The sequence below is a fragment of the Cucurbita pepo genome, chromosome 8 (assembly GCF_057944985.1).
Source record: "Cucurbita pepo subsp. pepo isolate OVF chromosome 8, ASM5794498v1, whole genome shotgun sequence".
Lineage (NCBI taxonomy): Eukaryota > Viridiplantae > Streptophyta > Magnoliopsida > Cucurbitales > Cucurbitaceae > Cucurbita > Cucurbita pepo.
The window spans coordinates 4,326,210-4,348,807 of record NC_141805.1 but is presented as its reverse complement, the minus strand read 5'-3'; the positions used below and the strand labels follow the sequence as shown (position 1 = coordinate 4,348,807).

Below are 22,598 nucleotides of genomic sequence, written 5' to 3'. Positions count from 1 at the left end.
GACTAAAGAGCAAACAACCAATGATGGGAGGTGTTCAAGATCAAGTTAATGGCAATCACAGAATGTGGCGGCTGCAAAACTTGGTTCACAATGAAAGGGACTAAAGAAAAATATAGTTTCTAAGAGAGGAGAGGAAGTGGAAGCTAAGAGTAGAGAGGAGAAGTGATGCAAGAACCAAAAGAGATGAGCATAAGCTCTCATGACTTTGCTTTGGGCTTCCCAAAAGGCCTCATACTAATAGAGATAGTATTCCTCACTCATAAATTCATGATCTTCCACTAAATTAACCAACGTGGTACTCACTCCCTATAATCCTCCACAAAAATAGTTGAAATTATGTGTACAATATATTCTTGATTGTGAAAGATCTTAAAAATCGTTATACACTTTGATGGATGTGTATGTTTCTTTTTGTTTGTTCTCCATATGTTGTCAAGGGTATTTCTAAGGATCTCAGCTGGGGTGCATGCATAATTTACGCAACATCCTTAACACGGTTGCTTTAATATTTGAGATAATTTTTCTTCCGTACAACCAACCGAGAATAATATTCGTCAATTTGCATGTACAACGTCTAACTTCTATTCTAATTTGTTTGTTTTTCATTACTTGTGCAGGTACAAACACGTGTTCTTTACCATCATTATTTCAAGTTACTTCACAAGCAAGATCGATTTCCGATTAAAATCTTTATTATTATTAGTTTTTTATTTTTGTGAAATTTTTGGTGACAAAGCTTCAATCCTTGTGTTAGGCCGAAGAGAGATACATGATATGAAGAAGACCAGATTAATACAACTCTTCATGCCAATCTTCAGCGTCTGTCTGTCTCGGTATAGCACCACATCTTGGCAAACATTAGGATGCCTAGCAATGCTACAGCAACATAGATCAGTCCGTATGTATTATTGGTATTAGTGTCTCCACAACAATATCCACCTTGAAGTTGGAAACGTCCACTTTGAAGTTGATGAGTCCTCACAATCCTTGTTTTGTTGTAGCGGCGGTTAAGGTGGTTGTTTGATGTCATCTCCTCCCATTTTTTATCATCGGACACCAACTTCATCAAGACATCAAATTCACTCTCAAATGATTGCTTATTTACTTCGGAACGCAATGGGGACCTACATATCCTTGAGGTCGCATCGTCATCTAAGCTTCCATCCTTGATTAACGAGTTAACAAACTGTGTCAGATTTTCATTTTCACCACCACCATCATCATCATCATAGGCATCCACAGGTTGTTGGGTACAACTCCCTAGGGGCTCACAGATCGATTGTTCGTCTCTGTTCATCTGTGTTTAAAAAATTATAAACAAACTAGAATTAACAGGGCCATCTCAAACTCTGCATACAAGTTCATATTCAAAATGTTCATATCCGACACTCTTTACCTCCCGAATTGCTCCTACCTGTGTGACTTTCTTAGTCCGGTGAGAAGGAATGGCACTGTTCTGTCCATCTTCTTGGTCACAAACATGTCTCTCTTCTGCATTTTCCTTCAATCGAATAATGATGAATGGCTGCACAACATAGGAAGCACAATGTCATAACAAAAAGGTGAATTCTGAAAAATACATGAAACGCACACATACTCATCAGCAAGTGCATATCGAAGGCGAGATGAAATGACCCAGAAGCCAGAAGAGGTTAGTGATACATGAGAAATGGATATAAACAGAAATGAGACCTGGGAAGTGATGTCTGCAAGTGGGTGAAGCATATACTCGTGTATCACCCAATTGGTCTTTACAGCCTTGGCTCCCTTGCCTCGATGGAACACAAAAATGTGTCTAGTTCCGATCAGTTCGTTGGTTCCTCGAGGCTTGATTCGGCGGGGTTTACCGGTGGATTTCCAGCAGCCAGTAGTGGTGGTTCTTTTAGTGTTGGAGGGGTTGGCCCGAAAGAAAAACCACTCAAAATTATCAGAGGGGATAAATGATTTCTCTGCATAGGAACAGGGGAATGGAAAGAATCAGAGGTGTGGTCCATCTTCAAAAGCTAAAATCAGGAATTTGATAAATAAAATACCTGGGAGTTGCTCGGGATCGAACTTGTACAGATCAATCTCCTTGATAAATCTAACAAGATACTCCTTGCCAACATTCTTGTTCTTTAGGTAGTAGGTGATGAGCTCCTCCTCCGTGGGACGGAAACCAAAAAAGAAAACAAAGGATAGTTAATGAGTGTTTGCAGTAGACGCCAACGACTTTTGAGTGAGTTATCCACTTCTATCTACGAGGACTTGTCTTTTGATTTAGTAGTAATAAAAATTTCATAAATTTATGCAATTCAAGCTTTATTTTAAGTGAGTTATCCACTTCTATCTACGAGAACTTGTCTTTTGATTTTCTAGTAACAATAATTTTTGTGAACAATTCAATATACTTACCACTTTGTGCTCTCGTGTCCAACTGTTTGTCTTAGTTTATCACCTCTTTGCCTTAATTTATATTTCCTAGTCTTCTTTTTTATTCTATTGTCAACAACGGCTGAATTAGGGTTCTTCTTCCTCATTTTCTCTGGTTTTTACAGGAATAGAATCCTCTGTAGTTGTATTTTCCGTTCTTTTCCACTTTGGTGGCTCTCTCAATTTAGGAAATTTTTCTCCTTTTATATGGTTTATTTCTTCCTATTTAGGGCTAAGAAGAATAATTTGTCCACTTAGGAAGTTTCTAATTGGATATTCAGTGATCCGTGCGCTTGCTGATTTGGATTATAATTTCTATGTCATCCCAAAAAATTTGTGTTATTTCCAAATTTGCTTTAACATCATGATTGAGCACAAATACTCTAAAATTATACTAAATAACTCAATTAAATGTACAATTAGGCTCGCTTTATGTAAATTGATCACATTTTTATGTTGAACGATAATATATGACTATTTACGACCATTACATGTATAGTTGTTGAGTAACCTACTAGTAAATATTAGGTTCCATAGTCTAATGATGTCTACTAAAATAATATATAGTCATTTATCAGGTATAGCTATGAAGTAACCTATAAGTAAAAATTAGATTTTATAGCTTAACGATCTCTACTAAAACAACATATAGTCATTTGTCATGTATAGTCGTTGAGTAATCTACAAGTAAACATCAGACTCCATAGTCTAACGATCTCTACAAAAACAATCTATGTGATTAGACTAAAATCTTATAAGGTCGTTATATTTTTCTTATCGAAAGTTATTATTTTTGGATTACTCATAACTCATCAGGAGCCTTTTCTCACCTTTCGTATGAACAAGCTCGAGCTAATTTCACACCGATTGAACATGAGTTAAGAACAAAGTTGGAGAAGATTGAGTTAGTTAGTCTTATAAATGTCTTGTGGGCCCATTACAAATTAAGTAGATAAATTTGAGTTAGGTTCTTGACCATATACTTCGTTGTTTTTGGTTGACAAAGAATTATGCTGAATTAAACAAGTTTTGGATTGAGAGAATAAGGGACCTTCCTCATACATGGTTATGTAATGTTTTGGGGCATTATGGATGATTCAAGGTTTTTTTTAGATGGTTAGTGCCTTCATGTGTTGGTCAAGATCGAGCTAGACAATTCTGATCCAAGGCAGGTCATCATTTTGAAATAAAAATCGGTCCCTTAAATTTTACTTGCTAATTCTATGTGTGTATGTATATCTAACCTGAAAACGTAAATTACAAAAGTCTTATTTACGAACAAAGTCAAGTCAAGACGAAAGTACTTTTCTAGTTGGTTTGGAAAATACTTTCATCTATGAAACCGGTTTGTTCCTGATAGACAAAAAACGAAGAAACAAAAACAAGATTTGAATTATGATTTTGAAAGACAAGAGAGAATAGAATCTTATTATTAATCATTCCTCCATGAGCGTATTTATACAGAAAAATATAGCTTTAACACAACCAGCTTAACTTGTTAACTTGCTTACACAGCTAACACGCGAGAAGAAATAACTTATTATCAGCTTAGTTAAACACCTTCCTTAATTACAGTAATACATAGTAACTTGCTATTATGAGTATCATAATTACCTGCATCATATCCATATGGGTACTAAATTTTATCACCAATTTCCATCCAGCAGCATATCTCTTGCAACTACGAAGAACAAAATAAGGCCTATACATACTCTGGCAACATAGGCGGATGCGGGGCTTGATCTGTGGTGAATGCATTTTGTAGTCAGGATACTAGAACAACGCTTTCCTCGGCTCTCAACAGACCCACGTCCAGTTGAACTGGACTGGTGGGCTACAAGACTCTTAACTTCACTTTCTCGGTCTACAACAATGTCTTTATTTGAAGTTGCAGCTGCTCTATCAACTTCCTTCCACTTTGAAACTGCTTTTGCCTGCAAATTAAACGACGCTTCATGTAAGACATGCCAAATTGAAGTCATTCAAATTGGTTTCATGAGAAGAACATTTGTGAGTATTTTTGTTCTGTTCTCTCACCTTGTCGGGGGATGATACTACTTGGAGTTGAGTTTTCCTCTTCCATTGGATATTTTGTGAATCCTTTGCATGGTTTACAACCTTATCGGATCTGGGTTGGCCTTGAAATCTTAAAGTTATTGTTTCCCTATCAGGGTCATCACTGAGGTATGAAATGCCATTGGTTTGAAGTTCATCTCCACGAGGCCGGACAGAGGAAAGATCTTCTTCCCCTCCATACTTGAAAATCTTTGAAGTAAGTGGGCTTCTACGCGATTCTTTAATGATCGGCGTAGTTTGAGTTGGTACCCTTGAACTATGTTCATCGAACATACTGTGAGAAGTAGAATGACCCTGGAATGCACAATGAAATACAGACTATTTAGCTCCAAGCCTAAATCAAGTGCACCCCTAGTAAATATTGTCCTCTTTGGACTCTTCCTTTTGGATATACCCTCAATATTTTTAAAATACGTCTGCTACGAAAAGGTTTCTACACTCTTATAAAGAATATTTTGTTCTCTTCCTCAATCAACCGACGTAGGATCTCACAGTTTCTAACGCGACATAAATCAGAAATGGAATCACAGTGAAAAAGCATGGTTTAAGAAAGCTCGAATCAATTTCTTCAGTTAAGGATTTCCACCAAGATATTTGTGTACACTTAAAGATTTATGACATCCTTTTACCTGCAGATTTAAAGTTGCATACATGCCAGTGTCACCGTTGAGTGCACCACCCTGGTCTTCTTCAACCATTTCGAGATATTCCTTCCAGTTGAAATCACTGATTGAACTATTTGGTGTCCCTTCATGGAAATAAATCTCCTCAATATCAATGGCCTCATCATTAGGTTCATTGACCTGAGTCACGTGGCTGTTGTTAGCTTGGAAATCCATTGAGATGGGTTCCCGGTCAGAAAACAAAAGGGACTCCAATTCGGAAAAATCGTAACCCGAAACCTGGAGATTCGGTGGAAACAATGATTGTCAAATTCCTGGAATCTGAACATATAAATGCTAAGATTATTAAAACCAATCATGCTGCAGTAGGCACTAGGCAACGTCCAGGGATTGATCTTTCTAAATTCTAACCTCTTTATTTTGGTTCACTGAGACTTCATTATCGAACGTCAAATTCATAGGACCATTTTGTTCAGCTTCATCACATATCAAAACATCATTCTCATCCAGCTTTTTCTTTAGGAGACAAATAACAAACGGCCTCTGCATGAACCAGAGGACAAGAGGGAGAGTTAAACTAAGCATCATCAACATAGACCACCATACACTCTAATGCAAACGGTTAGGAATCATGAACCTTCACAATGCTATGATATTGTCAACTTTGAGCATAAGGTCTCATGGCTTTGCTTTTGGTTTCCCCAAAATGCCTCATACCAATCTGATATGTATTCCTTACTTATAAACCCATAATCAACCCCTTAATTAGCCGATGTGGGACTCTTTTCCCAACAATCCTCTCCACAAACAAAGTACATTATAGAGCCTCCCCCAAGGCCTATGGAGTCCTCGAACAGCCTTTTCTTGATTGAGACTCTACTCCTTTGGAGCCCTCGAACAAATTACATCATTTGTTCGACATTTGAGTTACTTTTGACTACACCTTCGAGGCTCACAATTTCTTTGTTTGATATTTGAGGAGGCTAAGTTAAGGGCATGACTCTAATATCATGTTAGGAACCACGAACCTCCACAATGGTACGATAATGTCCACTTTGAGCATAAGCTCTCATGTCTTTGCTTTTGGTTTTCCCAAAAGGTCTCATACCAATTGATGTATTCCTTACTTACAAACCAATGATCAACCCCTTAATTAGTCGATGAGAGACTCCTCTCCCAACCATCTTCAACACAACCGGTTAAATTCGAGGATATTTGCCGCATATTTTCTAATCAATGTCAAGCTTAGTACATATCAAGATTCAAAGTTCAAAATCACATGAGAGACAGCATGAGAGGACATAAGCAGAAGCACAAAAGAAAGGAAACTAGAGTAGAGAGACGCGAAGAAAAAATGTATAGGGGACAAAGAAAGAGGGAAATCACCAGCTGCGCGAACTGGGGATCGGAATGAAGTTGATACTCGTGTATGACCCAATTGGTCCTGATTCCATTTGAAACCCGGCCACTGTAGAAGACCAGAGTTTTTTTGGTACCAATCAACTTCTTGGTTCGTGGAGCCAAGATTTTGCGGTCCTTGCCCGTGGATTTCCAGTAGCCGGTTTTCGTGGCCCTATTGGATCGACGGCTATTGGAATACTTCAAATCTTGGGCAGCAAAGAAAAACCATTCCTGCTCACTTGTATGGTCGTTTGAAAGGACTACGAAGAGATACAGAACGTTAGAGAAAGTAGAGCCGGACAAATGCAAATGCGAAGGCATGAAATGAAAAAAAATGTGATCGCGAAAGAGGGATAAACACTAAACGTACAAGGAAGATCCCATGGCTCATGCTTGCAGATATCAACTTGACGGATGTAATCAACGAGGGATTCCCTTCCAAGCATCTTGTTCTTCAGGTAGTGATTAATTAGCTCCTCATCCGTCGGATGGAAGCGGAATCCAACCGGCAATAAATCCCCCGAAGGAAGCACGATGCAATCGGCCATCTAGTTTGCGACAACTACAAGATTCGTGGCGTATGTTTATGGGAAGAAGAAGAAGAAGAAGAAGAAGAAGGGAGTAGGGGAGCGAAGAGAAATGGGGGAGGAGGAAGGAATTAAGTAGAGGGGTTTCCATTGACTCTGAATCGGAGTCTGCCAGTGAGAGTGAAGGTCTTCAACTTCGTAAAGAAGCTAACGACTAGAAAGCGAATATGAAAAGAAGGGTTGCTATTGGTTGACTGTCAAATCAACCCGCACCACTCCGAAGCTTCAAGCGCCAACACCTCACTCATTATCTAAATTATTATCATTTACCAAAGTTACACGAACCTCCGGGTCACAATCGCACTTTGATGGCAGCGAATTTGCGATTGTACGGCATTCACTTCCCAACAACAAGTAAGTTAAGCTTGTTCGTTCTTGCGTCATTTACGGCCAAGCGATGTATGCTCGAGCCTCTTGCCTTGGATCAAGAAGAAAGTTTTAGGAAACGGGGGTGAGAAATTTGGAAAGAGAGTTTTGAAAGCAAGATTTGAGAAATTAAAATTGGTGTTATATGGGAATGTAAGCAAAATGCAAAAACAATGGCTTACGACAACTAGTCATATCCCCTATAGTACATTTTGAGGCATTTCATGTTTGACAGGCCTAGACATGATTTTTCAGAAACGTCATACTCACTAGAAATACAAAAGTAAAACTCTACAACATGGAAAGACGTTTGGCTTGTCATGGGCATGTGGCCATGAGCAACACGCCTTGAACGAGCATGACTGTGACACTCGGCTCATAGGCATTTACACTACTTTTTTTAACCCATCTAGCCAAATTTTGGATGTAAATCGACCAAAGTTCTAAAACACACTCATTGTTTGGAGTAACATTGACTTGAAAACAAGGCAAGGCCACAAAGTCAACCCAAAAGTAAGATCACAATGTTGTTAGTCAAGGGCAAGTGGGGCATTCTCAATGATACCCATTGTGCTGAAAGCCTCAATATGGGATATCGAGGGTGGTCTACTCAGCCTGATCCAAATTGACCAAATTGATACTAACTCAAAGCCTCAACTTTTTTGCTCTAAGTTTATTCCAATGTCTTCATGAAAACAAGATCCAAAAGTTTTGTGAGTCGAACCAAGGCCTAGATAGATGTATAAAACAGAGGTGGGTGAATGAATGAAGGCCTAGATAGATCTATAAAGAAGACCAACCAAGACCTACCTGATAAAGCCCATTGTGATTGAATGCCCAATATGGGTTTGCATGGCTTGCTCTAGCACCTCGAGCCAAACTAACCAGACCAATCCTTTTGAAAACCCCAAGTCATGCAAACCCATATTGGGCAGGTGGGTCATCAAGATATGCTAAATAAAACCTAGCAACTTATTACACATATCTCAAATCCTAGATGACTTATGCGTCAAAGTGTGTGTGACAAGGTGCCATGCCAATAGATTCTCCCAATTTTGCAGGTTGTCTCATCTCTTTCTTAGCTAAAATCATGCACAGGTCTAGCCAAGCAATCATCCTCTTTGTTAAACTTATTATTAATAATATTAATATCTTAGTTTAACACAGGGGATTTGAATTTTTAATCGGTTGCTTAAGAATGTCTTAAACCAGTTAGACTACTTCTTCTCTACTCAATTAATTTTCAACTTATAACTAAATAATCTTGGTATTTAATACATTAATTTGCAACAAAAAAAAAAAAAAACAAAAAAAATCTATTTATTTCCACAAGCTGAGACTGAACATTCCAAGACTTGAGATGAACATGGACTATTGACCACAAGCTCGAGACTGAGAAGGTTTATAGCACATGTTCCGCTTACCTGAAACTTTGCTGCTGCTGCGGCGCTCAGATAATGCTGTTTTAAGGATCCAAGTAACCTTCCAAAGCTTGATAGAGGGGCATGGGCAGAGTATTGTACGTATATATATATGATACACATCCAACTTTAGTATCACAACTCTAAGAACACTGCAGCATTACTGGTGAAAACTCGACTCGAAGTCGGGCGTGATCGGAGAGGGAATAACCGTCGGGCCACGTCCCTATCTCGACTTCCCGGGGAAATAAAACAGCATGCTTCACTTTGAAGCCTACAACTTCTTCTTCGTTGCATGCATCAGTTCTCCCATTCACATTTTCCTCTGTCTGTTCGGAACATGCAAAACTCCTTAGCCTCTGCTGCACGTTTAAATTTGAGCAGTGGAAACAAGTTCCACATGTAAAATTAAGGAATTGGAAGAAGACAAGGCTAAGGAAACGTGATGAACATACCAGAAATTGTTCATAACTGGCTACACCATTTCCATCAATGGCGGCTTGTGTCCATAGATTCTTTGTTTCTTGAAAACTCAACCCATAAGGGAGATCAATCAAATTTACCTGTGTGAGATTTCTAATCATATTAATACCTCCGTACAAATAAATATATGCGGGTAGGAATTAGGTGGTGATCTAAAATACCTGGCGAAGTGCTTCACACAAAGTTGAGTATCTAATTAAATCATCATTTGTTTCATCCTTTTCAGACACTGAAACTTTTCCGAGCTGATTCTGCAACAAGCAGTGATTAAAGATTCAGATATAGCCCTGTCATAAACGCAAAAGAATCCTTTCCACAACATCAATCCTATGGCAGCACTCTCATCCCACTCACCCACCCAAGCATTAGAAGTCAGTGCTTGTGTGTGAGGTCCCATATCAGTTGGGGAAGTCAGTGCTTGTGTGTGAGGTCCCATATCAGTTGGGGAGGAGAACAAGCATTTTTTATTGGGGAGGAGAACAAGCATTTTTTATAAGAGTGGGGAAACCTCTTCCTAGCAAATGCATTTTAAAAACCTTGAGGGGAAGCTCGAAAGGGAAAGCCCAAAGAGGACAGTATTTGCTAGCGGTGGGCTTCGGCTGTTACAAATGGTATTAGAGCCAGACACCAGGCGATGTGCCAGCAAGGACGTTGAGTCTCGAAAGGGGTGGATTGGGGAGTCCCACATCGATTGGAGAAGGGAACAAGTGTCAGCGAGGACGCTGGGCCTCGAAGGGGGGTGGATTGTGAGATCCCACGTCAGTTGGGGAGGAAAACGAAGCATTCTTTACAAGGGTATGGAAACATCTCCCATGCAGACGCGTTTTAAAAACCTTGAAGGGAATCTCAAAAGAAAAGGGCCAAAGATAACAATATCTACTCACGGTGGGCTTATTAAAAGGAGTGAATTTCAGAGCCGTGTATTGTAGGTCGTAGATTTGAAATTTGGAAAAGTTTGTGTAGTCTTGTGGTTTTAGAAACTATACTTGTTCAACACAAACTCATGAACCAAAAGCTCCCAAAAGAAGTTCTTCCTTCCCTAGCTTGGCAAGTGAAAGCTTCATCGTTATTGTGATTAAATACATAAGAACAGATAGCATTGGACTAATAGATATAAAATAGGATACACATAACATGGAAACGACAGATGTACCTTAATTATACCAAAAACAGCTTCTGCAAAACTTGTCTTCAATGGTTTTCTGGACATATTAGGATTACGAAGCCAAATAAAATCAACACCACAGATATTTCCTCGGTGATTGAGATGACTAACCCACTGTGTATAACAAGGAAGAAAACCAAACTTGCATTATTACAGAATTGATATCAACTCGAAACGAAAATCGACATGTTCTAATACGAACCTTGTGAGCATCTACTTCATTGTCAGTATAATGATGAGCAGTGTCATATGATGAAACAAAGCCTTGTGACCTCAGAAATTTATAAACATGCCCACGTTTGCTTCCATTCCAGTCCCTGCAAAACATATCTTCAAACCATATCAACGTTTAAAAGAACTTTGAGTAACATGAATCTTACAACTCAAATGAATGGCAGCATGCTAACCCGCAGAGTATAACAGGCATGGGTTTGAGATGGTTTTCTATCTGATATGACTCTACATATTCCAATATCTTGTAAACCTAGCAGAAGACAACAAATTTAGTTCGGTCATCACTGGATTAGAAGGATGAACAAGTGAGTATATACCTGGTTTAGTCTTGCTATGGATAGACTGGAATCATGAGGAAATAACAGATGAGTATTAACAACAATGATTTCTGGGGGAACAATAGTTTTTAGATTTTGAGAAAAGGGCTTAACCAATTGGATATGTAACATTTGGGCAACACGATCTCCAAAGTCATTAAAAAGCAAATCTTTAACATTAAGAACCGTGAAGTAGTTCTTATGCACAGCAGTTAGCAGACCTACAAAGAGAAATTTGAAGATTAAATGGGATTTTCTTAATCTTTGAACATCAATTATGATTAGTGGAGTGGGTGGGTAAGAGCATAATAATACCATCTCCACGATTGTTGGTCCGTGCAAGCTTGAAGCATGTATATCCTGCATGACCAAGCTTGTCCAAATACATACGTACAAGTTCTTCATTGCCCACCCAGAATTCCTGTTTATGAATCCCAAGAGAGTGATTATATTAACAAATGAGGGAAGAGGAGTAGAGAAAAGATGAGAAAAACACTGAAATACAACCTGGAGACATATAATGGAAGATGAATCATAGAGCAAGCAGTCTAGAATTTTGCGGTTTCTATCCAACCAAAACGCTCTGAAGTCGCTTTCTCTGAGGCACTGATTCTGTACCAAAATAAAAATGGGGAATTCAGATGAAGAAATCCATATTCGATTAGATTATAATGGAAACGACCAGAAGACAGACCTGTTGATCAAGACGTTTATAAATCGGAGCTAGAATGTTAAAAGTGGTGCAGGACACACATGGTTCTTCCCTTATCTCTGACTCTGCCATGGATTTAGAATTACAGTTCTTGGTTGTTGAAAGAATCAACTTAAACTCTGCAAAATATGAATCCAATAGTTCTACATGAATGAATACAACAATCTTTAGTATAGGAAAGCAAACAAACAGTAGAACCCACCTGAAATTGAAAACAAGAACTAATATCTCTACTTGAATGGGGTTCGATTTGTCACGGGAAAGCAAACGAACGCGAGAAACTCGAAATGGGTTTTAATGAGAGATGGAAAAGAGATATGAGGGTAGAGGATCGTCAAACACGTTAATGATTTTATTGACGACAAGATAACGCAGCAAAAGGTTCGAGAAAATAAGGCAACGGGGTGTGGAACTTAGATATTTTGAAGAGATGAGCAAAGTAAAATCCTTTAGAGGAATAGAGGGTCACACGAACTGGAAAATTCTGTGCTTTTGACGCTTTCGTATTTCTTTAATGAACGATGGCTAGAACTTGACAACTGGGTTATGTTACTGAACCGAAACAACGAAGCAACAGCGTGTCGGTGCCCTCTAGCTAAGCATACGACTCTCACTGGCAACTAAATCGAGAAAACAATTCAGAGCCACAAGCTTAACGCGGCGAAAACGACCCAGCCTTACTCAATTCTGATGCACCAACGAAGCTCTCTGCCATTTGTAAGATGTTGAGGATGGTTGGGAAAGTGGAAGGATAAGGGTAAGATATTAAGTAAGAGATGTTGAGGATTGTTGAAAGCTCGATACAAAATATTATATCATACTGAGAGTCGTGGTTACTAACATGTTATCAGAGCCATGCTCTTAACTTAGTCATGTCAATAGAATCCTCAAGTGTCGAACAAAGACATGAGCATTCGTGAGCATAGGTGTAGTTAAAAGTGATTCAGGTGTCGAACAAATGGTATGCTTTGTTAGAGGACTCCAAAGGAGTCGAGTCTCAATTAAGGGGAGGTTGTTCGTCAAGGGCTTTATAGGCTTCAGGGAAGGCTCTATAGTGTACTTTGTTCGAAGGGAGGATTGTTGGGAGAGGAGTCCTACCTCGGTTAATTAAGGAGTTAATCATGGTTTAAGTAAAGAATACATCTTCATTGGTACGAGAGTTTATATTCAAAATGGACAATATCATACTATTTCGGAGAGCCAAAGTTCCTAACATAAGAGAAAGACATCCAATCCAAGAAAACAAGATAAAAGCGGGTGTTTTACGCATAGAGAGACAAAGGATAGAACAATCCATACAACTTTTTCTCACCCAATAGTAGAAAGGCGAAAGCTTTACAACAAGATTACCATAAATCAACACAGCTGAGCTGACCACATACAAATTCATAAAAAGAGAAGACGCTGCACAGTGACAGAAAGAAAGAGCCACGCATATTACTCACATATTCTTATCTTTTTCATCATCTTTCACTGATGTGTTGAACCAAGGTATCCACACAGATGTAGTCTTCTGATATTGCCTGTAAGCTTCTGCTCTGTACTCTTGCTTCACCATTCGCTCTTCAACCAGCTTGGTTACATAAGCTAAGCACAAACTGTTCACCATTGATCCAACAAGGCTCCATTCCTCACCTAAGCCCCACGCAAATATCACAAGTCCCCACCACCACAGCTGCTCTCCAAAGTAGTTTGGGTGTCGGGAGTAACGCCACAATCCCTCCTCTAAATTGGGCACCATTGATTTTCCACTCATTTTTAGCTCGCTGTTCCTTGTCACGAATTCATGGAGTTGGGTGTCAGCAAAGTAGGCGATCACAATTCCAGACACACACACAAAGATTGCTACCAAATCCCACATATTCAATGCCTCGTCAACTGAGTGGACGACGTATAGAGGAAGGCATACGCCGATCAGGAATATCTGTATTAAAGTTGAAGGGAAACAAACACAAATGAACCAATTGGCTTAGGCATAAACAAGGAGAGTATCGTGGATTGGATCAGTTGTTACCTGCTGTGAAAGATAGACGGCGAAGAAAGAAACCCACCACCAGTTCTTGCCGTACTGTTGGCGCATATCAGTGAACCTCCAGTCCTCTCTGACTCCCAGTTGCCATCCCTCCCGCCTCAAGTAGTTGTGGGTAAGCCTTATGCTCCATATCCAAGTCAAAGCAATTGCGATCCATGACCTCAATTCATTATAGTGAGCTAAAGGGTGAGAAGCAAAATAGTGAACGAGCATCACGGGTATCAAAGTCCAGTACAGGTCAATCATCTGCACCAATCAAAACATGGAATAAAAATCAGCCGTTTCGTAGGTGCTGAGGAAATTGAGAAGAGAAGAATTTTGGGGGAAGGAGGCTCACCCAGTGGCTGGATTGTACATGGCTGAGGAGCCAGAAGACGAGGTTGACATTGAGGAAGAAGAGTGCATTCACCAATAGAAGAGGATGATGATAGCACCATTTCCAGAGACCAGTACAAGTACCATTACCACAGTTGCTAAGGAAACAGAGGTAAAAGAGAATGGAGGGAAGCGGAACCAGTAAGGCTACGACAGCATTTTTCAGATTACCCCCATTTCTGCCGCTACCCATCGCCATGGCTTTTCCAACTTTCCTGTCAGAATCTTGCTCGATGATCGTCCGCGCCACAGCCCCGCTTATGCCAACGCCTCCCACTGCTGATTGCCGTCTCCCCTGTCTATTTTTATAGGGCTGCCGCTGCTGCTACTGAGACGAGACTTTTGGGTGTCTCTTTTGACTTTGTAACCAGCCTATGTGATTTTCTTACCAACTAAAGTGCTCAAATTTCGAACCATTTGTTAAACAAAGTACAAAGTTTAAAGATATGTTTGATAATTTAAGGAATCACTTTGGTTGTGTATACTAAGAAGGAGTTGGCAAGATATCATAACTGGAATTTTCATTGGTCCCTAATTCGAACAATAACAATGGAAAGAGCCTCCTGGCAGTGGGGTTTAGTGAAGAGTAGGGGTCCATAGAAGTAAAATAACAATTAAGATAATTAATTATTTGAGGACCACGAAAAGAAAGTATAATAATTATGGTAACTAATTATTAGAGAACCAGAAGCAGCAGCAGGCTTGGTATTGGCATATGATTAAAGAGACTGCAAATAGCTTTGCATGCAATTAGTAATTGGTAATTGGGAAATGGGGTGTGAGCGAAATGATGCGAGGTTGAGGGCAATGCTAGTGCGCCTAATCATAATGATGGGCGGCCCCCCGCGCAGTCCGGCAAATCCAACTAGCGCAGCTGCTCTTCAATTATCTGGCGAGCAGCTCCGTTTCATAATTGGGATGCTGTCAGGCCTCACAGCCGCATGCACCATCCATAAGATACTCATCCTTTATTCTTTTACAAAACAATAGAAAGAGCTATGATGCTCATTCTTACACGACCAATAGAGTTACGAGTTACATGCTATAAATAACCAAGCAGAGAAGTGTTTTTTAGTCCTCTGTATACAGCACAAACTTTAAGAAAAATGACTAATCCAATTTTGGGATTGATCTTCTTTGCATGCCATTGGGAATTCAAAACTTCCTACTTACAAGTACAACTATCAGTATAGAGCAATCTTGGTGGGCAACCAATGACAAATATCAGTAAACAAAACTCAATGCAATTGCTACAACACAAGGCAAGTTATCACATTAAGTCCATTCTCTCAAAGCATTTTGAAGAGAACTAGCAATTCGAGAAGAATTGACAACTTAATGGTCATGCTCGTCGAACTGGTTACCTTCATCGACGCCTATATCTCTTTCATCCCCATAGTTTACCCAAGGAAGCATTGATTCAAACAGGACAGCCAATGCACTCCTATTTGCAATTTCCCGGGTGGGATGCCGTTGATTAGGAGGATTTGCATGTTGAATTATGTTCTGCACGTCTCTCATCCTTGGATCAACCACAAAATCTTGCAAGGCTTCAGGAGGGGCAGATGATACTGAATCAGAGAAATCTGAGACCAACAGATGAGCATACCTGGCAATAAAAGAAACCTATCACTTTTACCTCACAAAAATTGCACTGATAATAGTAAATTCCACAACTTCAAAACGCCTACGTTGAGCGGTACTCAGATGAAAAACTAAAGGCCTGATATACAGAAAACATTTTTAGTCGCCAAAAAGAGAGGGAGAGAAGGAGAAGATACTCACTCATTTTTATCGCACGAGAATGCTTCTTTTCTCACACAAGCCCAGTCTTTAGCATCATTTCGATCAGTTTCCAAGACTTCAATTACCAATTGTGCAGTCTCTTTGAGTAACTTCTGCAGATCTGGGATTCTCCATATAAGGTAATTCCTCTCAACGTACAAATTAATGAGGTGGTCCAAGGATGGAATTCCTGTCTGATCAGACGAGAAGAAGGAATTCTTGAGTATATGCACCCAAAACTGTTCCTTCAGCGGGACCTTTTCCACTAATCTCTTTAAGACGAAAGGGTGAAGCATTAACGCCTGCTTCAAAAGATCTGTTGAATTAGCCCTTGTAGCATCAAGATTATCATTCTTTGAGTCTTCTTCCCGCTCAAGATAATATCGACAGACCGAAAGGGAAAATGAGAAATTTGGAAACAGCCACAAAGAAGTATCATTTTTGTAGCTCTCAGCAAACCTTTCCAGCCAAGTGTATTCCTCCGCTCTCAAAGATAGGTAATCAATGAAGAAAAGAGCCCCCATTGGGTCATCGGAATCCAGTGAAAGTAATAGTTTGCAAACTTCCAATGCAGATCGATGACAACCACGTCTATCCAAGTTTTTTACGTGAGTGAAAAGTGATGTAAACATTGGCTTGTTCGTTTCATGGGTGATCTTCAACTGGCAATTACCCTGTAACGCAGTGAACATGGGGTGCCATGCACATTCCAAGGCATATAAACTCTTTGCAACTGCATCAGAGGACATTTCATGGTCACCCGCAAATTTAAAATACTCTGCCATTGTTATAAGTGAATCCAAGTGATATGGGTGGTGCAACAGAATACTAGCAATGCCATTGAGATCATGAATAGATTTTGCAGCTTCAAATGCTTTCTGAGCTTCAACATAGGATGGCGGATGTACATATCTGGAGTTCATTGCATTACAATCAAAATCCCAGAAATAAACATTATCTTTATATTAAACATATTTTTATGACAGCAGTGACACTAATTTATAGAAAAAAATAATTCAAAGACGTTCAAAAAGGTGAAAAACAAGGGTCAACATTCGCAACAATTTGAAATAGTTTGGAAAAATGAAGACAAAAAGAAAATATGATTGACAATATTGAACACGAGGGAATATAATTGACTGCAATGTACAAGACTCCGTGGGTGTGTGGGGTAGGTGCACAATATCTACAAATGGAAATATTTTAAATGAAGATTCATCTCTAGGTATTTTCTTCGTGCCCCAGATAAAGAGTATAGATTCATAAAACTGAAGTTCAGCTCATACAAGGCTATTGAATCGTGGGAAAGGCAAGCTTTAAACATCTACTTAGATCAAGTATTCAAGTATTATATGTCACAGCCGCAAACCACTCAACATCCCCCAGCAGGTTGGACACACAAACTGCCATCCCATTTTAGTTTAATGCTACTTGAATTCAGTATGTGTATTTTATGGAGCAGAAGGGATAAGAGAAGATAAAATGAAAACGAAATTTACCTGAAGTAGTGATATCCGTTCTTTGTCTCCAAAAATTCCATGGAAAGAGAACCGTCCCAACGAGGCCAATGGTCTGATGGACTAACAAGATAGGTCTTCCTAGAAAGATGGTTGACACGTCTTCCCCCACGTAGTTGTCTAGAACTACTGGCCTGATTATTTTTTTCAAATGATTTTACCACCTTTGAACCAAATATTCTTCGCAGTTCATTCCCAGCATTTAAATATTTAGGATCCACTTCTAACAATGAAGTCAAACATTGTTTTCCACGGTTCCTTTCTTCTTCTACGACATCTTTGGCTTTCTCAGGGTCCTGTTGACGGCTTAAAGCAGAGGGGTTAACATCCAGAGACAGTGATTCTAGAATCACATCCAAGGGTTTATCAAGGATTTTATTTGTGGTGGAAGAAGAATTCTCACGCTCTTTCTTTTTTTTCTTTTTCTTCAGTTTTTTATTTGAGGTTGAACTTGCACTTTTAGTTCCATTGCGCACAAACTCCTTGTGCATGTTCACAGAGACTTCTTCAGCGGCCTCCTGGTCATCGTCCTGTAGACAAATTTCAAAAGCAATTGGCCAAAAATTTTGCCTTACATTTAATGAATGCACGCTATAGCCAGTATTTCATAAGACGTAAATACAAGAACAAAAAAAAAAGACAAATAAAGGAAGATTATTACAATTGCATCGTTAATGATTTGTGGAAGAAGAATTTTATGAATTTAAATCAGCAACGTGAAGGATTTCAGTAATTTGTTTAGAATGCTACTGTTGGTAGTAAATCCGGGCTAATATAGTCTATTAGGGGTCGTTTGATTGAAGGTTTTCTGTAAAATGCCTAGGAGTAGACTACATGGAAATCACATAACACGAGAATGCTATCATGCTATCAGAATTTTATATAAATTATTAATATCTTTGTTCAGTTCCAACCAATATTTACAATAATTTTATTAGAATTTTTTTTAATTTTTAGATGATTAATTATTGTTATATAGTTTTATTAAGTAAAATTATTCAATTAAATTTTAATTTATTCGGCCTTAAATTTTAGGATTTTAAATTCATTTAGCAATCAATCTTAACAACTATTCTCATATCAATGAATGTAATAAAGTAATATAAACTTTCACTTGTAAAAGTAGAACAATAATCAAATTGAATAATTATTTATGCATGTTGTATTTACAAAAATCAAATATAATTAATTAATCTCACCCCTCCCAATATAAAGCGCATATGTTTCAATTTACAATCATTTATCCTTCTTTTTTCTCTCAACCCCTCTGTAAACCATTTGGAATCTCCAAGATTGATAGATAAAAATAAAATATTAAAAAAAAAAACAAATAATGAAAAGGAAACCACAAAACCACAAGCAAAGTACTCGAGCTAGGAAGGGAAATGATACAAAACACAAACAAAAAAAAGAATCAAATTAAAAAACAACAAAAACGAAATTAAAATTAAAAAAAAATAGAAGAAAAAGAAAGTCATGCCTGAAGAAGAAAAGAAGAATAAGAAATGGGGAACAGTTGAGAAAAATAAAGAAGTAGAAGAAGGAAAAATAAAAAGTACCCAAGTGGAAAAAAACTGGAGAAAGAAAAGAAGAAGAGTTAGGTACCCGAAGAAAAAAGTGAGATGGGATTTTCCCCTTTGATGGGTTACAAATTCTATACTTTTTATGCACGGGAAGAGTATTCACAGGTAAAAGAGTAAATCCCTCCAACCAATCATGGGTTTCATATGCCCTGTACAATTTGCCCTCAAAAACCTCAATCCAAACTGACCATTAGGGATTGAACTGTCCCCAAGAAAGTTAATTTTCACTTGCATACGATGCATACCTGAGATAAAATTAAGAACAGAGCCTTAAAAAGATACGGGAAAGATATCCAAACCCAATTTTCTCTTATTCTCTGCAACAAGTTTGTAACATAACACCCTTTTCTTGAGATCTTAGGTGCCAATGTGATAGTCTACAATTATTCAAGGTCACCCATTTCAAATGTTACAACTTAGCTACTAACATCTCCAACAAATTCTTTTCCTTTTCTTTGATTACCTTATCATTTATTTCCAAACAAAAACTCCAATGAGTGAGTTTCATTACATAGACCAGCAACGACAAATTCCTAGACCTGCCTTTAAGTAAATGGGCTAAATTTTCCTTCAAGGATTGATGAAAGACCATTGGAAGCCAAAAACACATAATAGTGAGTTCCAACACCTCTAGCTATAAAAGCAATGAACGAAAAAGTGATCCACTCCACTATCTCTTGAACAAAGTGAGACCATTCCATGTAGTTCCCACCCACTGGAGCAAATTGTCAACACAGACATTTTTATTGTTTTAGGACATTTTCCTTTCCAAACCACATTCGAAAGCTCTCGAAATATCAGTTCAGCTAAAAACTAGGGACTTCAACAAATTACATATATCTCGCAAGATGGATGAAAATTCCAGCTCCTACCACCACTTCTTGCCAAAACTTCTATTATTCAGCAGCCTCAAATTGGCATTAGCTCACCAAGGTCTCCCTCCAATATATATATTAAGTTTTAGGTTACTCATCCCACAGCTCATTAATTGGCTTAAATTAGGCATCATGACTCCTTATGACTCGGGGAAGCCCACAGTTACGGGTTGAGCATCCAACCACTAATCTTCCCAATACTTGATCATCTTCCCATCTCCAACACTCTCTCAAGAATGGTTTAGGACAAGGCCCTTCAGCTTGGCAATATTACATCACTTCACACAGTCAATCTTCCCCTCTCTGGTCAACAAACTTTTCTCCATTTATCAAGCCTGCACAAAACCTTTTCCTCCAGAACTTTCCACAACCCAAGTCTCTTTTGATTGTATCACAACTGCAATGCCCAGTAAGGGCAAAGAATATGTGTAGGCTTTACACCCCATCTCTATTGCAACTCTTGATCATTACCACTAGGTATGCTAAATCCACAGATGGGAATCTTTTCATAATAGGTCCTTCTATCTGAAGGGAAGACTCTAACTACTAAGAAGATGTGATGTATCCCTGTCTTCTCATCCTCACAAATGAGTCGTCTGCAAATTGAATATGAGAGACATATATCTTTTCTTTCCTACATGGAACCCTTCCAATATGTGCTCTAACTAACCTTGTGCTTAATCAATCTACTTAGCAGTTAATACATACCTCGCAATTACCAAGAGAAAGGGAGAAAGAAAAGACCCTCACTTAAGCCTCCTTGATTTGTTCCCTTGGGTATCTATTTAAAAATATGGAGAATCTAATCTCATATATGCATTCCCTTATCTATTCTATCCATTTCTCCACAAACATTTTTTTTCCATCATCATCATTAAAGAAACCCCAAGCACACATACCTTGCGCATTCTCATTTATTTTCAAAGCTAACAATGAGTCTACATGGTTTAATTTTCAAGTAAATCAAGTAGTTAACTTGGAACTCAACTCTACCCTTTTTGCATTTAGCATTGGCTAGGTATTCCATTTTGGATTCAACTTTAGAAAGACGAGTTTTAGTTTCATCAAAAGGCTATTTTTGTTTTCATTTCTAACTTTTGAGCATTCATGAGAGATAATTAACTCTACTCTTGATCAACAACTCAAGAGTCATGAATTTTCGATTTTATTAATTTGAGCATTCATGAGATGATGAAGTGAGCCATTCAGGATGAAAAAGACTGTTTGTTGGTAGGTTGGCTTTTTTGTCATCATGTGCCTCTGTTACAGCTTGATAAGGAATAGGAGAATGTATTTATAAGGTTAGATAGATCACAGGACAAAGTCTCCAATTTTGAGCACTTCAGTGATTCCCTCAGGTTCTTGACTAAATTATGCCATGTAATTTTATTTATTCAATTACAAAACATTGGGTACTTCGTTTTTGCAAGTTTTCTGTGCTCCCCACTAGTTGGTTTCTTACTTTCTATACATACATACATACATATATATATATATATATATATATATATATATATATATAGTAGAATTAGTGATATCCAAGTTTCCATACTGAACTAAAGGAGGAGTTCGTCCATGCCTGGAAAGGGAATGCGATTAGTGGTTCAGTATCAATATTAAGCTCAAGTCAACCACCTTTGGCATTTAAAATAGTTAATAATTGTGGACAAAATTTGCCAAAGTTGAACCTGATGGATACAAAACAGTAGATAATATAGTTTAACCTTACTTCGGGAAAAAATTGTTAAAAAGTTTGTTTGGAAAAATCCCTTTCTTATTCCGGTTTTTCTAATCCTTTCTCTTCTTTCTGTTTGTTCAAAATATATAATGAATGCAAGCCAGCACTCATCATTTACAATGAATAGGAGATTTTAAAAAACACAAAAAACTGTGATTGATTCAAAAACAAAAGGCAGTTTATAATAAGGCTGCTTGCGAAGAGGCATAAACTTCTGAATATGTATTGCCTAATAAATATGACTAATATATTGTGAAAACAAAAGAACTATTCATACGTTAAAAAATTGAGTACACATAGCAGCACATGGAACCATAGAAGTTTCAACGCAAGTAAAATGCTTAAGATATCTAGTCTAGCATGGTGAAATGACCAAATTGGAAGGACTACAGAAATTGGGAAAACTAGAGTTTGCCAATTTCTTTCCTATTGGTGAAATTTAGGCATGCGAGAAAATTCAGAGTGGATGGAGAAAGAAACAGAAACAATCGAAACGATGGTTGAATTAGCAACCAAAGTGAAATGAAGTAATGAATTGTGAGATTAACAATAAGGGTCGGGGCATTCAGAAAATTGTAAAGGGGAATGAAATAAGAAACCTGTTGAGGGTTAATTTGGGAGTCGTCTTCATCATCGATAAGGAGATCAAATGGATTGATAGAAGAAGCAGCAGGAGGCGATGGCCCAGGATCTTGTCCGTCTTCATCATCAGTAGTAGAAGGTTGGGAATGGTGTTGTTGCAGCTCCTCCTGTTCCTTCAAAACCTTTTTGAGCAGCCGAGCGGACATTTTATGGTATCGTCCTTCGGCGTCTGCGTCAGTGAAATATGAATTCCAAATCCCTTCCTGTGCTGCAATATATGGAGTTCGGCGTTACACGGCTTGCTTCTGCAATGC

The 22,598-nt window shown here is 38.4% G+C and overlaps 5 protein-coding genes across 8 annotated transcripts; all 5 read right to left on the bottom strand.

Annotated features, from left to right (window-relative positions):
- Window positions 1–672: 672 nt before the first annotated feature.
- LOC111785260 (uncharacterized) lies at window positions 673–2,163 on the bottom strand (the record flags this gene model as incomplete). Its single annotated transcript, XM_023665669.2, has 4 exons — window positions 673–1,297; window positions 1,397–1,525; window positions 1,693–1,949; window positions 2,034–2,163. Coding segments are annotated over 4 exons (999 nt in total), but the record flags the coding sequence as incomplete, so codon positions are not given.
- Window positions 2,164–3,805: 1,642 nt separating this feature from the next.
- On the bottom strand, window positions 3,806–7,488 carry LOC111799733 (NAC domain-containing protein 86-like). Of its 2 annotated transcripts, XM_023683184.2 has the most exons (6): window positions 6,883–7,485; window positions 6,498–6,772; window positions 5,523–5,654; window positions 5,118–5,390; window positions 4,450–4,782; window positions 3,806–4,346 (listed from the first exon to the last, which is right to left on the bottom strand). In XM_023683184.2, the coding sequence occupies exons 1-6, from the start codon at window positions 7,058–7,060 to the stop codon at window positions 4,059–4,061; spliced, it is 1,479 nt and encodes a 492-aa protein (XP_023538952.2). In that variant the 5' UTR covers window positions 7,061–7,485; the 3' UTR covers window positions 3,806–4,058. The 2 variants fall into 2 exon arrangements, with proteins under 2 accessions (XP_023538952.2, XP_023538953.2); XM_023683185.2 differs by lacking the exon at window positions 5,523–5,654 and having other exon boundaries at window positions 6,883–7,488.
- A 1,276-nt stretch (window positions 7,489–8,764) lies between these two features.
- Window positions 8,765–12,555, bottom strand: LOC111799734 (putative calcium-binding protein At1g02270). 3 transcript variants are annotated; one of them, XM_023683187.2, is made up of 11 exons: window positions 12,000–12,555; window positions 11,780–11,916; window positions 11,593–11,697; window positions 11,401–11,506; window positions 11,086–11,306; window positions 10,942–11,018; window positions 10,737–10,851; window positions 10,523–10,648; window positions 9,531–9,620; window positions 9,342–9,449; window positions 8,765–9,245 (listed from the first exon to the last, which is right to left on the bottom strand). In XM_023683187.2, exons 2-11 carry the CDS (start codon window positions 11,867–11,869, stop codon window positions 9,030–9,032), a joined length of 1,254 nt encoding a protein of 417 aa, XP_023538955.2. In that variant the 5' UTR covers window positions 11,870–11,916; window positions 12,000–12,555; the 3' UTR covers window positions 8,765–9,029. The 3 variants fall into 3 exon arrangements, with proteins under 3 accessions (XP_023538955.2, XP_023538957.2, XP_023538954.2); XM_023683189.2 differs by having other exon boundaries at window positions 8,765–9,215; XM_023683186.2 differs by having other exon boundaries at window positions 8,765–9,248; window positions 12,000–12,554.
- Window positions 12,556–13,034: 479 nt separating this feature from the next.
- LOC111799735 (3-oxo-5-alpha-steroid 4-dehydrogenase (DUF1295)) lies at window positions 13,035–14,686 on the bottom strand. The gene is made up of 3 exons (XM_023683190.2): window positions 14,167–14,686; window positions 13,812–14,075; window positions 13,035–13,721 (listed from the first exon to the last, which is right to left on the bottom strand). Exons 1-3 carry the CDS (start codon window positions 14,401–14,403, stop codon window positions 13,239–13,241), a joined length of 984 nt encoding a protein of 327 aa, XP_023538958.2. The 5' UTR covers window positions 14,404–14,686; the 3' UTR covers window positions 13,035–13,238.
- A 526-nt stretch (window positions 14,687–15,212) lies between these two features.
- LOC111799731 (transcription factor-like protein) lies at window positions 15,213–22,598 on the bottom strand. The gene is made up of 4 exons (XM_023683183.2): window positions 22,302–22,598; window positions 17,489–18,036; window positions 15,990–16,901; window positions 15,213–15,813 (listed from the first exon to the last, which is right to left on the bottom strand). The coding sequence occupies exons 1-4, from the start codon at window positions 22,488–22,490 to the stop codon at window positions 15,540–15,542; spliced, it is 1,923 nt and encodes a 640-aa protein (XP_023538951.2). The 5' UTR covers window positions 22,491–22,598; the 3' UTR covers window positions 15,213–15,539.